We start from the raw sequence: 15269 nt of genomic DNA, 5'->3' as shown, positions 1-15269 counted from the left end.
TCTGTGAAAATGAAAGCTGAGCATCATAGCGCCAAGAATAATTGTTGAGCAAGTTTTGTGAATCGGTGAAACGTCCAACCACTCTCGGCGAAGGGTGGAAGTTGAACCACGTTTAGATATAAAACATAAGATACCAAGGCAAAGGCAGCACTCTGACCTGATGCCTTAAACATGGACCCCCTCAGTGTATGTTTACAGATCCTATTTGCCGGATCATGATTCGAGAAGGAAATGTTGACCCAGTGTTGCCCTCAGATGAATGTGCACAGCAGGAGCATGATCGCTTTCACTCAGTTCTTATGACACGCGGCTCTCTCGTGTTTCTATCTTTGGGGAGACATGCGAGGGCAGAGGAGATTCCACAACGTCTTTTCCTTAACTTAACAATTCCTCACCCGGACTCCGGTTTCCCCCTCCACTAAAGGCATGGACAATAATCCTCACGAACACAACTCACTGCTCCTGCAGGTCGCCCCAGCGGTATTGAGGATGAGTCAAATGCAGAGAATGAATTTCCCTATGAGGATTAATAAAGTATCCTTAACATTAAAGGAGCAGGCCACTGTTTTTACATACTGAGATACATTACCTGAGCTTAGACGAGTTGATTCGTACCTGTCTGGTCTTTGTGCCTGTGGAAGAGCGTGGTCACTTCTAACTTCACCCATGTTTGGAGCTATAGGAATATACTGGGAGAGGCTAAATGCTAACAACATCTTTGGTTGTTGTGCGTGACTGAGCGCACGCACAAAGACCAGACAGGTAAGCATCAACTAGTCGGTGGCCTGTTCCTTTAAGTGCCTCAGCTGTGTGATATGTAAGGGATAATGTATTGAACGCTGGTTATTATCGGGAAAATAAGTACCGACAGGGCGAACCGGACTTTTGTTTGGCCCTGAAGGTACTTATTTTCCCGTTAATGACCAGCGTTCTATACATTATCCCGCTTATTATACGGCCATTTCACTAGCAAGGACCACGCCACAACAAAGTGCAATTAAGATTTTATTCACAAGGTTAGAGTGTAGAGTGAAACTGTGCGAGACTGTGGGTGAGGGCTCCGTCTCGGATGAACCCAGCTATTCGGGACCCCCCTTCTAAGCAGGAGAATCATTGCTGAGATGGAACATGACATAAAGGGAGGGAGGGTGGTCGACAGTTTCAAACAAACTGAGATGACGGGGCTTGGTTTGGCATATAATGGCTCGTGAGTAATTAGAGGCGTGGTTAGGTGAAAGCAAGAGTGGTTGGTGTGCAAAGTGTGATTGAGGCGTAGTCCTGCTCCCGAACCTAGTCAATAAATATTGACTCCATTTGTCAACTGAACACACACAACATAAACTTCGTACACTTTTATGAAGGCCGAAAGGTTTATTTAATGACTTCCGCAGCAAATAGTTCCCAAAAGTTTGCTTGTTGCTTGACAACGTTTGGCTAGGCTAGAAGCAGCAAGGCTAGTAGCTAGCCTAGCTACTTAGTTGAAGGTGCAGTTGGAGGAATGGTGGTGAATCTCTGGGTAAGTTGAAACTTCTCTCGCAGTGACGGGGGAGATTGTGTCCGCTACTACGTATGTGCGGAGTGATATGAAACACCTGTATTACAAGCACAAACTCCGTCACCATTGGCAGTGGTCATTATTTTTTTCAGAGGTCCTCTATCAGAAAATAATGACCGGTAGAACATTAACGTAATAAGCCACGATAATGCATTAACTGACTCTGTGCATTACTTCAAATAATACGCCGCCCAAGAAGTGACTTCCTGTTTCGATCCAGCACACCAAAATAAAAGCACCATTTTATTAATTAGTTCAGCAGTTCATTAGTTCAACTTTCTTTCTGCCTAAGTATTAGCAGACAAAACATTTAAAATGTGTGTATTTTATTATATTCTTGTAATGTTGCAAGTACCTGCTGAACCAGTCAATGAGATGAGCGGTGCGCTTTTATTTTGGCATGCTGGATTGAAACAGGAAGTCACTTGTTGGGCGGCGTTGTTATGATTTGAAGTTATGAGCAGAATCAAATATGTAGACATTTCTAACTCTTTCATGTCCCCTATAAATGATAAGTTCATATTTTGTTTCTTTTTGTGTGTCCTACTCTTTTATCTTCCATTTTGTCTCTTGCTCAAAATGCACAATTCCACTTTATGATGTCACGACTTGGTCTCATTCAAGGTGCTTTTCAGTGAGTTTTTGTTTTTAAGTCCATATCCTTAACCCCCTCTTTTTACCAACACATTTTCTCCATTTTTCTTCCCAAATCTAGATTCAAAAAATTTTAAGATTTTTATTAGTCGATTCATTTTTGATGTGGTTAAAGTAGAACTGGAGAAAATGTGTTTGGTTAAGGCGGGGGTTAAGAGATTAAGTCCACAGCATGTTCTGATAACAAAACATTTTAACAAAACCTGAGTCGTGTGTAACATAGGGCCTTTAACATTCTGCAGGCGTAAGTGTGGGCACATGTCGAGGCCCAGACAGTCTTACATACGTGAGTCTAGCATGTGCCGGACTCTGACTGATCACATTGCTCTTTGGGCCCGTCTACTGTTTCCCCTGTCAGGTGTCACAGCAGTGTGTTCCTCTGTCTGTAGATGTGTTTATGCCTGTTTGCACTAGTTTACATACTTCACCCATAATAAAAGTGCATGTTCTGCGAAAATGTGTTTAGCAAGAGGCTGACAGCTATAGTGACCCGCATAATCACTCTGACCTGTGACGCAAGAAGGGAAGGCATTTCTACTGCCATACTGCAGGCAAGTCATTACATGGTCTTATTATAAAAGGTAAAATGCTGTGAAGTACTTTCTTAATGTCTACCTCAGGGGTGTCAAACTCATTTTGGGTCGCGGGCTGAAATTCAGCTCCCACGGCGGGTCACGGGCCGCATATAATAGAGAAATTTTTTCCAATAAATGAATAATAACAAGCTGTGATTTGGTTAAATTCCCAACTCAACTGTAGCTTCATGATTAACAACGGCTTACACTTGTATTGCACTTTACAAGCCTGTGCCTCAAGTTCCTCAAAGTTCTACATAGTCATTATTCACTCACTCCACACTCGGTGGTGGTAAGCTGTTATTGAAGCCACAACTGCCCTGGGGCAGACTGTCCATTTACCACATGGCTATATAATGTGTTGTTCATATCCTGAGCTCATATTATGTCATTATACCATGATCAGGGTGAATACTCGATTCTGATTGGCTGGAAGGTGTCATAATGTACCTAGCCCTGCAGCGAGTATATTTTTCCTAGGATAGTTGGTAGATCAACCAGTCACAAGTCATGAGAGTGAAACGTCACACATATATCAACCAATCAGCTTAACCCTCACCCTGCCCTAGCCACTAACCTTAAGGATAGTGGGCTGGTGCCTAATCTTAAATTACTCTCTGATTGGATGATGAATGTCCACCGTTTACCAACTATCCTATCTCTATCACTCCACTGCAGCTGTTTCCGTAGTAACGATAAACAATTGACCTAGATCTACTTTCAGGTAAAACTGATTAAAAAGTGAAATATCTCCTGCCCAGAACTTAAAAAAACAAGCAAACAGGCCCCGATGAACAGTTTCAGTTGGCGGAACCATGGTGTATGCGGGATAATGCACTCCGAGGTGTCCATTATCAGAATAACTGAACTCCTCGTCTTGCAGTATCCCTTACGTGCCCTCTGCTGGACACGTGTGGACTTCCTTTTTTTTACATACTCTGGAATGTATGCTCTACAGGGCAGGGGCCGGATTAAATCATCTCGCGGGCCGGATCTGTTCCGCGGGCCGTATGTTTGACACCCCTGGTCTACTTGGGGAAACACATTAATGTATTTCGTTTCATTAATGCGTGTTTGAAAGTTCACTCTGCTTCATCGCTTTTTTTTCTTACTTTTTGTCACTTTTTAGTACTTTTTTGTGTTATTGTTGCTTTTCCGGCACGTTTTTGTTCCTCTTTCTCTTACTTTTTGACCACTTTTTAGGCATGTTTTTGTCGCTCTTTTGTTGCCTTTTTTGTCACTTTATTGTTGTGCATTCATCTTCATTTTTGTTGCTATTTTGACGCTTTGTTCAAAATGCTTTTACATTTGGGTAAAGCCAAACGGGATGGGTCAAGAGATTAAAAAGGGTTATGTTGCTATAGTTTCCTCCACCTGCGACATCAATGTTTTGTTTTTTCTTTTCTGTACAGGTATTAACTCCCACCTGCTACCCCCTTGGGCACCGTGCCTCATATGCCCAATGATCACATGGGGGGGGGGGGGGGGCAGTCAGATTCCCCTTTGGGTCCGCCCCTGGCATTGTTCATCATTACCCTGCTCGACTATCCTAGTTTTAACAGCTGGTTTTGGTGTCACTGGAGGTTGAAAGGTCATTGGTTTTGTTGTCATCTATAAAGTCGTGGTATGTAACAAGTTGTCTGTAGAATCTTAAGTGTTCCGACCTTTATTTAGTTCAAATCTAAGTTAGTAAATCAGTGCATGGGCCGTTCTACAACAGAAACAATGCACTCCAAAACAGCAAAATGGACTCAGAGACGGACAATTCCCTGGACAGAGCTTGTCAGTTTCCGTTAATAGTTGTAAATCTGCCTGTGTGCCCACGGGAGAGACACTCGTAATGGGCTGAGATTTATTTATATCTCTCAATGTGCTCCTCTTGCCCCTCACCCGCTCATCTCTAGTAATAATTATAGGCGCGCTGTTGCTGTTGTTACAGGAATAACTAAGGCCTTGGCAGATAACAAAGATATCTGAGAGAGCGAGATTAAGCTCCAGGCATGGCAGCTGTGACGTAACAGCAGGGCTTATCCTGGCAAAAGTAGAGTGGTGCTTGGCAACATTGGCAAAAATTAACAGTACTGATTAACAGGCAGTTGCACTCCATCAGAAATGTGCTAAATATTAATGATTGATTGCATACATATACCTTAAATGTGGATGATCATCACTGTATTTATTTATTGACAGTACTATATTGTAACCTTGCATAAATCCAAGCTGCAATTTTTACTTTTTCTTGTCTTTTTTCCCCCTTAATGTAATGTGCATGGCATTTTTGATGATTCTGCAAACTAAAGTTCACAAAATTAAATTGATTTTGAGAAATTTAATCAAGAGTCAACCTCTTACTCCCCGCGGCTTTTCAGTGTAGCTTTACCTAGATCAGCCTATAGGACAGTGTAACGCCTCATTTAAAAGCAAAGACCTACAAAACTCATCTAAAGTAATCTAAAGGCGCATTGAGTTGCCTTGTGTATGAAATGCGCGGTATAAATAAAGTTGCCTTGCCTTGCCCAATCTTTTTCCTCTCATTGTTGCCACATTGTCGTCACATTTTGCTGTATTTTCCATTGCTTTTTGTCGCATTTTTGTCACTTCATCACATTTTTGCCGCTTTTTTGTCAAATTTTTGTCGCTTTTTTGCAGGTTTTTTTGGTCACATTTTCTTCACATTTTTGTCACTTTTTTGTCACATTTCTGTAATATTTTTGTAGCTTTTTTGTCACTTTTTTGTCACACTGTCATCATTTTTGTGTCAGTTTTTTGTCGCTTTCTCGTCACTTTTTTGGCCACATTTTCGTCACTTTTTTGTCACTTTTTTGGTCACTTTTTTTGTCACATTTCTGTAACATTTTTGTAGCTTTTTCGTCACTTTTTTGTCACACTGTCATCACTTTTCTGTCATTTTTGTGTCCGTTTTTTGTCGCTTTCTCGTCACTTTTTTGGTCACATTTTCGTCACTTTTTTGTCAGTTTTTTGTCATTTTTGTGTTGCTTTTTCAGCACTTTTTCATCACAGTTTTTGTCACATTTGTGTCGCTTTTTGACACTTTTCTGAAAATGTGCTCAATTCAGGTGGGGGTTAAGAGGTTAAAAGGCAAATATTATGTGTCAAAAGTTGGCATAAAAAATCAACGCAACTTTGGAAAAAAATAAATGCATTAGAATCTTATGAGACTTTTCATTCATTCATTCATTCATTCATTCATTCATTCATTCATTCGTTCATTTATTCGTTCATTCATTCATTTATTCGTTCATTCATTCATTCGTTCATTTATTCGTTCAGTAGTTTTGGTCTTGCTTTGGATGCGGAGCGTCTCCTGTAGTTTTAAATCCACATTGACGGCGCCCTCTGCTGGCCGGTTTTGTCTTTTAACAAAATACTGCCGTTTGTTTATGGTTACGGTTAAAAATGGCCGCCCTAGCAACCGCGCAAGGTGCTGAAGAACACGCCAGGGTAGTTATTAATTTACGTATTTATCTTATAGATGTTTCACTTGTTTATGACTGTTTGACATTATCGTGTGTTTTGTGTCGCTTGTTGTTTAAATAAATAGAATGTAATGACGAGCGAACACACACAGTAGAAGAATAGCATCAGTGCTACATTTCTAGCTTAAAAATGTTACTGCTTTCATTTCACTGTCAAATTAAAAGTACAAGTATTGCAAAGAGTGCATGGATGTATCTTGGAAATTATTACGTTTTTCTTGAGCCTGAGTAAGTAATCTCAAAGTTTACCAAGAGCTACACTAAAACGAACAGCAGTGCCTTCCAATATTTTTTATTTAGTTTTTGGTTGATAATTGATAGAGACTAGAAAAAAGGTGACATATCAGAGATGGGTCGTTCATCACATGCCTACATATTACTTTATTGACAAGAGTTAGTTAGGAGTTAGTTAGTTTCATTCGGTCAAAAGTATGCACAAATTATTTACATTGTATTAAGTATGCTTCTTCAACATAACTTATACAAACTGTCCAAAATGGTATAGGATGAAGCTAATGGTCATATTGCCTTCTGCCTTTTTTTTTGTGACGATACATCAAACAATCAAAATGATTTTTTTCAGTAGGTTGATACAGTCTTAAACAAACTAGTACTCAGAGTTCATGTATTTCACAAGGATAAGCTAAGGCAAGTTTATTTGTAGCGCACAATTCATACACAAGGCAATTCAAAGTGCTTCACAGTTGCATAAAATTACAAGAAAACAGATAAAATCAATAAAAACATCACCATAAAATGTATCAATTACAGTAAAAGGCAAGAGTGCAGATAAAATGCTTTCAGTCATATGCACGGGCAAAATGAACTGTTTTCAGCCTGGATTTGAACATTGAGTTGAGGCCTGTCTCACATCCTCATGAAGACTGTTCCAGATTTTAGCTTTAGCCTCACCGTGTTTATTATTGACTCTGGGAACCACCAGGAGACCCCTCCATGAAGCTCTCAGGGCCCGAGATGGTTCATACGGCTGTAACATGTCAGAGATGGACTTCGTCGCTAAACCATGAAAAGACTTGTAACAACCAGAGCTGTTTTAAATTCTATTCTCTGAGTGACAGGAAGCCAGTGCAGAGACCGGAGCACTGGACTAACATGGTCGTATTTCCTGGTTCTTGTCAGGACTCGAGCATAAATGCTTTTATACATTCTCTTTAGGTGGAAGATAGAGGGACATCATTTGAGCTCCGCTGTGCTGTCAGTCCAGAGATTGACCCTTTTAACTGAAACACAACATCTCATGGTGTTTATTTGAAAAAAAATGTTTGAAGGTTTATGAATAAGGGATGGGTTGGTTTGGTTTTACTAACAAATAGTTTTCCCAGTGAGTATCTTGTGATTGCTTCAGGTTGACAAAAAACATGATTTATTGGTTAATTTTAAAAGCGAGTGAGTCTAAACAGCTGTTACATGATTATTTATTCCCTCTTCTAATTAGGACGGTGATGAAGACGTAATCTGCATCACCACTGCCTCCCCAGGCACTAACCATCATCTGGACGACAAAGAGGCAAGACAGAAAACTGTGCAATTCCTCAGAGAGGCCGAGTCCAACAGGAGGCTGTAAGTGTGGACGCCGGGCACTAGTTGGTCAAAAACAGCTCAAAAGATTCAAGCTTTTTCTTTCCACAGGATTGAAAAACTGGAGAAGGAACTCACGATTCAGTGCAGAAAGAATGGCTGGACAGATGAATGTGCAGAACTCGAAGAATATGAGAAATCCCTGGACGGAGAAAGAAAAGCAGAGAGTTAGTATTCCCACAGAATTCCCTACTTGGAAAATATTAAAACACAATAATCCTATGTTTTATTTAGTCAATTTAAAAACAACAGAGAGTCACACGGCTATAACACTAGACATGCATCAGAAGGACGGTTTTTAATTCCCAAAGCAAATACAAATAGTCTCAAAAGCACTTTTGTCTATGAAGGGGTGGAACGTCTTACCACTAAACCTGGTTCAAATAGACCACAAAATGTGTTTTTAAAGAACAATTGAAGAACTAATTAGTGTTGATTATCTTTGAGGATGCAGAATGATGTCAAGTTAACATTGTACTTGTTGTATTTTCTTTTTATAATGTATTTTATGTCTGTTGTCTGACATATTGAGAATATTTTTGGATATATATGCTTTCAACAAGGACCCCAGGAAGTCTAGCTGCCTGTAAAGCACAGATAATGGGGATCCTAATAATAAACTAAATTAAACAGAGAAGCACATTTTAACATTTTAAAACTTGTGAAGAAGGTCCCCCCTTAAGGCTCTGTCTTAAAATATTGTCCTAGTATTTGAACAACTTTTGTACACAGACTTGGAGCTTTCAAAAGAATATTTATTTTCTTATTCTGACTTTTCAGTATTTATTTGATTTAAAATTCAAAAATATTAGATTTAGTAAGTTTTACATTAGCCTACATTTTCAAAAGTGCAAAGTTTCGAGTAAGCTCTTGGACATTTGCATATTTTCTAGTAGATTAAAATTTAGAAAATAAGTTGGCCTGTGACTCTACTTCACAAAAGCTACTATTTGACTTGACCCCGTGACTAATGAACTTGGACTTAATTGGGACTTGGAAATTCATGACTTGGACTTGACTTGAGACTTTATTTAGTGTCTTCCTCCCACCTCTGATACCATATACTTCCTTCAACAGAGGCACATTTTAAAAAGCAGCTGACGAAGATCCAAAATGGCGTGCTTAAATTCCAGAGGCAGTTAATCGACGTGAAGCCGACTCCAGAGTGTGAGTGTACACAAAATAAATATGAAATCAACCACATCCATGTGATTGTATGCTTTGTAGTGCTTGGATCTTACTCTATATCCAAGGATATTTTGTAAATGTATGAATATCTTTACTTACAGTGATAGAAAAATTGAAAGACATCATGTCAGGGGTGGAGACCTCGATCAATGCCCTAAAGGAGGACCAGCGTTCCAGGTAACGATAAACTTCTAGTAAATAAACAAAACCTCTGTATAAAGCAGTTTGTAACAAGTCGTTTTCTAGCTTTGAAGACCTTCTAAAAGAGGAGAGAGCTTACAGGCAAGAGATTTCTGCGTATGAGAAGAAAATTGAAAACTGGAATCTCACTACGAAAACAGAACGCAGGCCTCGCTCGTCAACTACAGTAAAGGTACTTATACTTACTGTATGTGTTTGATGTTTTGGCTTCAGCTGATTCATCCATCACAAATATGCAAGACGGTTTGTATTACTCTCCTGTTGGAATATTATAGATGGTTTGGGATTGTGCTTTATTGGTTACTTAGTTCTCTTGAAAGTAACAGATTTAAAAGGCAGTTGTTAAAGCATTTTATTCTCTTGTTATCTGAATCTAGTATTAAACATTCAGGTAAAAGGAATTGGGTGATCTTGCTAAAATGGTTCAGGTTGGATAGATAGATGGATAGACATTAACAGTAGCCGCCTAACGTAACACTGTTAGATCTCTAAATCAGCAAGTAGCTCTTTTGCTCTCACTGGTCACTTTGGTGGGCTGAGTTTGACAATACCTAGTTCTATTTTGTATACAATAATAAACATGGCACACCTAACCAATTATGCCTGTGTCTGTACTATGAAATAGATTAATCCTTGTATAATCTTTTATTGCTAGTTTTTATTCTGTCAAATAAGGACAAATGTCATAACTAATTGAATTGTGTAAAAAGGGGCCATTAACCTTTGAAAATTCTTAACCCCCACCTTTACCAAGTGCATTTTCTCCAGTTCAGTGTTACCCAAATCTAAAAGGTTACCCTACCAAATAAACCAATAAACTATAGGCCGGAGTAACGGCTCATTTGAAAGTGAAGACCTACAAAACTGATGTAGAAGGATCTTTTTTTCGTAACTTTTTCCATCACTTTTTTGTCACTTTTTCGTCAGTTTTTCATTGCATTTTTGTTGTTGTTTTGTTGTTTTGTTTTTTTGTGACTTTTTCATCCTCGTTTTAGTCTCTTTTTTTTGTTGTTGCTATTTTGACGCTTTTTTCAAGAAACCTTTAAATTTGGTGAAAGTCGAACTGGTGAAAAAATGATTGTAACTTTTTTGTTGCATTGCCGCCGCGTGTGTGTCACATTTTTCTATCGCTTTTTCACAGCTTTTTTGTTGTGTTTTTGTTACTAATTTGTCGCTCTCTTTTGTTGCTCTTTTGTGGCTTTTCCATCACTTTTTAGTCGTGTTTTTGTTGCTTGTTTATTGTGTTACTGTTGCTTTTCCCGGCACGTTTTTGTCACTTTGTTGTTGTGTTTTCATCCTTGTTTTCATCGCTATTGTGACGCTTTTTTCCATGAAGCCTTTAGCTCGGTTCAGGTGGTGGTTAAGAGGTTAAAGGGACTATTCAGAGTTTAAAAATCTTAAAATTAAGTATGTTCCTCCCCCTACATGTTCCATCCATGTCCTAATGTGTAGAATGAGCCCAGACCTGTCTCAACTGTCTCTAAAATCCTGCACTGTCACTCAAAGTTGTCATGTACGAGCTAAATATAGATGGTGAAGTTACACGTATGACTTGAGGTGGCAGTAGTGAGCATAAAATGGCACTTTAATGTCAAGCTCTGCTACTTACACTCAACATTTCTTCACTGTCAATTCCCCCCAAAGACAAAGCTCCAGGACCGAGACCTCCCCGCTGAAGTGCGAGCCCTCGAGTTATATTTGAACAGGACGGGAGGCTCCTGTGGGGGCTGGGATCAGTACGATCATGAAGCATTTTTAAAGGTAACATTACACATAAATCAGCGCTGACTTTTAAACCTGCCCTGAAATCTATCTATGTCTGTGTTTAAATCCCCATTACAGGTATGGACAAAGTTTCGTGGTCAACCAGCTTACCGGGCAGATGCAAAACTGTACCTCCCCAGTAAAACAGAGGAGGAGATAGAGCAACACGAGGAATGGTACAAGGAGCTGGTTCACCTTCAAGACAAGAAAAGAGAGGTAAACCACTGGGAAATGCCTCACACAATGATTGATAAGTGTTTGATAATATTATACAACACATTCAGGCCATCCAAAGGTGGAAAGCCAGTAAGCAAATGGCTCGTGAGAGTAGATTCCAGAGTATGGAGGAGACCGAAAAGGCCAAACAGAAAGAGAAGGAGGCGAACATCCAAGCGCAGAGGCATAGGTGAGTGCTAAACATCACACTAAATGAACAATAGGCTGCACTGACGAAGGTATAGTTTAAAATTGAGGTTCAAAACATGTGTCAGAGCTGAAGAAGAAAGGAGGGAGAAAGCACGGCAGCTGGAGCAGTGGAAGAAGGAGCAACAAATGAGAGAGGCCGAAGAAGAGCAGCGGAGACTGGCAGAGGACATCAAAAAACAGAAGCGAGAGAAGGTGAGTGGAATACTGAGGAGCGTCTTAGGTCAGGGATCAATAACCCTTTTCTCTCAGTGACCATCGACACATAGAGAGAAGGTGATGGGGAAATGATGGCAGAGATATTCACTTTTAGTCACTTTTTGAACAGATTGTGTATAATTGACCAACTGGGCCTGCAATTTGACGTAGCGTAAGTATTATTAAATTATTATACTTTATAAAATGATTCCCTTCACTAATCAGAATCCTTGGTGTCATAACTTTGACTAATCAGACAAAGCTTTGCTGTGAACCAAAGAGGACGGGCGGGGAATTGATTGTTTTCTTTTTTAATGTCTTTCTCTCACATTTTGCCATCTTATAGACTATCACTTTAATTAGATCAGACATCCAGCCTCCAGTTTGGCTTTACCCAAATCTAAAAGCTTGTTAAAAAAAAGTGTAAAAATAGACGAAAATGAGGATGAAAAAGCCACAAAACCCCTGTGAAAATTAGCATAGAAAATGCAACAAAAAAAGCCACAAAAGAGCAACAGAAAAGTGACAAAAAAAAGTGATGACAATGTGAGAAATGTGTCAAAAAAGTGATTAAAATGTGATGGAAAAAGTGACAAAAATGTCACGTGAAGTTGATGAAAACGCAACAAAAAAGCAACAAAAATGGGACAAAAATGCATCAAAAAAGTGATTAAAAAAAAGTAATGGAAAAAGTGACAAAAGTGTGATGAAAAAGTGATAAAAATGTGATGGAAAAGTGACAGAAATGTGATGAAAATGTGACAAAAAAGTGACAAAAAGTGATAAAAATGTGATGGAAAAAGTGATGAAATAGTGACAGAAATGTGACAGAAAAGTGATAAAAATGTGATGAAAAAGTGACAAAAATGTGATGGAAAAAGTGACAAAAAAGTAACAAAAATGTGACAAAAAAGCAACAAAAAAAGTGATGAAAAAGTGACAGAAATTTGATGAAAATGTGACAAAAAAGTGACAAAAAGGGATAAAAATGTGATGGAAAAAGTGACAAAAATGTGATGAAAAAGTGACAAAAAAAGTTATGAAAAAGTGACAGAAAACTTGATGAAAACGCTACAAAAAAATTATGAAAACATTTCAAAAAAGTGACGACAACGCAGCAACAATGTGAGGAAAAAGATCCTTCTCGATCAGTCACATAGGTCTTAGCTTTCAAATGAGGCGTTACTCTGGTCTGTTGGCTGTAACATTTTAGATTCGGGTAAAGCTGAAGCGGAGAAAATGCACTTGGTTATGGCGGGGTAGGAGGTTATTAGTATCACTACAATTATCAACCGAGCCTGGACTTTTTTCAGAACAGTAGGAACTCGGTTGGGAATCACTATTGTCGGTCATTCTGCACAATCAACAACAAAAGCCTGAATGAATGGATAAAAGAATGAATGTCATCTGCCAAGAATGAGGCCATTGTTGCTTTTTAGATAATTTTTATTCTCTTTCAGGAAGAACGCCGGCGGCAACTAGAGGTCAAACTAATTATAGAGGAGCAGTTGCGACTAAAGAGAGAGGAAGAGGAGGAGGAGCAGAGGAGGAAGAGGGAAGATGACATGAGGGAGCTGGAGGAGAGGAGGAAGGAAGCAACTAAAGGAATCAAAAAATTCAATGAAAGGGTGCGAATTCGACCTTATTGTTAGTCATTGTAAGTTACCCATGTGCAAGTAATGATTTTTTTAAATATATTTTCAGGACCTACACAAGGTAGAGGCAAAGTTTCATGAAAAGCAACTCCGGCTACAACAGGAGGAAGAAAGACAGAGAAGAATTGTTTCGAAGTTACGGGAAAAGGTGAGTGTAAAGTTGTGCTGTTTTACTCGATGACTTCATGGAATTCAAAGGTAAAATGTTTAACAGGTCGACGGTCAAGTCAGCAGAGACCCCTCCCGACTGACCCGTCCCACTAAAGGATGGGAGGAACGGGTGAAAAACATGGGTCCCTCAGGGGAAGGGCCTCTGCTCCACATGTTTCACAGGTTGTTTTTCATGTGCTTGCAATGAATGTTATACTATACATGCTTTTCAGGCATGTGACTTTTGTTGTTTTGGCGGCCATTTTGAATACCGAAGTAGAATTATGCAGTACGACAACATGTGACAATATCTCTGCTCAGGATGGAAATGAAAGACAACTGACAGTGACATTTTTATTTACTCGTAATCTTTGCTCAAGAAGATAACAGTAAAAACACGGCCTCAGAAAGTGCACATTTATGTGAAGAAACCAGTGAGTCAGTGTTTAAGTTGCTCAAGACGTTAGCATGCTACTGGTTAGCATTTAGCTTCACACACTCCAAACATCTAGCCTTGGATACAACATGTGACAGAGGTCAGAGCTGAGCTGTTACTGTATTATTTCCTCAGTGTTCATAAATATTTATCGTGTTGAAGCCATTTACAGTTGCTAACCGGTAGCATGCTAACGTCTTGAGCAGCTTAAACACTGGGTCGTGTTTTTACTGTTATCTTATTGAGCAATGATTACGAGTACATAAAAATGCCACTGTCAATCAGTTGTATTTCATTTTCATCCTGAGTAGAGATATTGTTACATGTTATAGTAGTGCATAATGCTACTTCGGTATTCAAAATGGCCGCCGGAAGTATGCGTGATGTCATCGGAAACCCATGTATAGATAATAATTATATTAATATAACAACATTATAGGATGATGTACTATGTGTTTTGTGTGTGTGCTAAATTCATACTCGGGATCTGCTGTTTTGTTGCAGAGCTGTGCCTACGTGGAGACAGGGATTGTGACAAAAAAACTACAACATCAGTCGATAAAAATTATGTACATTACATTTCTAACGTTCTATGTTTATTGTTTATTGTTTATTGTTTATTGAAAGGATCCCCATTAGCACAGTCATGCTGTCGCTATTCTTCCTGAGGTTCCACTAAATCATTCACAAAATGTATAAACAGTATTTGAATCCATACAAAATGCGTATCAATACATTTGTATATCCAATTAAAATCTAATAAAAGCTGTATATAAGAACAGTACATATTTGCATTCAAAAAAGAAATATCACATAACACGTTCATTAGCTCAAGTCATTACATATTCATTTCTAAGAGTTTTTTCAATAAAAATGTAAATCTCTCAATAAAACATTAAATCTCAAAAATTGTTGTCAAAGTAGATTAGCTACCAATGTTTTGTGGGAATTCTTTATTGTCTTAACCCCCAGCTGAACCAAGCACATTTTCTCCAGTTTATCCAAATCTAAAAGCTTCTTCAAGAAAGTGTCAAAATATTGTTGAAAATGAGAATGAAAACGTAACAAAGAGCATCAAAAAATCAACAAAAATGCAACTGAAAAGAGTGGCAAAAATGTTTTGAAAAACGGCAACAATGCAAGGAAAAGATCCATTTAGATCAGTTTTGTAGGCCTTAACTTTCAAATGAGACTTTACACTGGCTCCAGTCAAGAAGCTTTTGGATTAGGGTAAAGCCGTAATGGAGAAAATGGACTAGGTTAAAGCAGAGGTTAATTTTGTTACAAAAAGGCCTGCATTAAAGGCCCTATGGGCTATATGCACAGTTTCCCCACGTGACGTCTTCCTGGACAGTCAGCCAGACGCAGCACTTC

General features: G+C 38.9%; 1 protein-coding gene across 1 annotated transcript; it reads left to right on the top strand.

Moving 5' to 3' along the window:
- Window positions 1-6201: 6201 nt before the first annotated feature.
- On the top strand, window positions 6202-14716 carry ccdc112 (coiled-coil domain containing 112; the record flags this gene model as incomplete). Its single annotated transcript, XM_079575541.1, has 15 exons — window positions 6202-6246; window positions 7738-7862; window positions 7932-8047; window positions 8958-9047; window positions 9170-9245; window positions 9315-9441; window positions 10914-11030; window positions 11112-11249; window positions 11318-11439; window positions 11525-11651; window positions 13115-13282; window positions 13359-13457; window positions 13524-13642; window positions 14400-14510; window positions 14599-14716. 14 exons carry the CDS (start codon window positions 6202-6204, stop codon window positions 14428-14430), a joined length of 1500 nt encoding a protein of 499 aa, XP_079431667.1. The 3' UTR covers window positions 14431-14510; window positions 14599-14716.
- Window positions 14717-15269: the final 553 nt, after the last annotated feature.

Source organism: Gobius niger, assembly GCF_951799975.1.
Source record: "Gobius niger genome assembly, chromosome: 1".
Lineage (NCBI taxonomy): Eukaryota > Metazoa > Chordata > Actinopteri > Gobiiformes > Gobiidae > Gobius > Gobius niger.
This window is presented reverse-complemented; position numbering and strand designations above follow the sequence as displayed.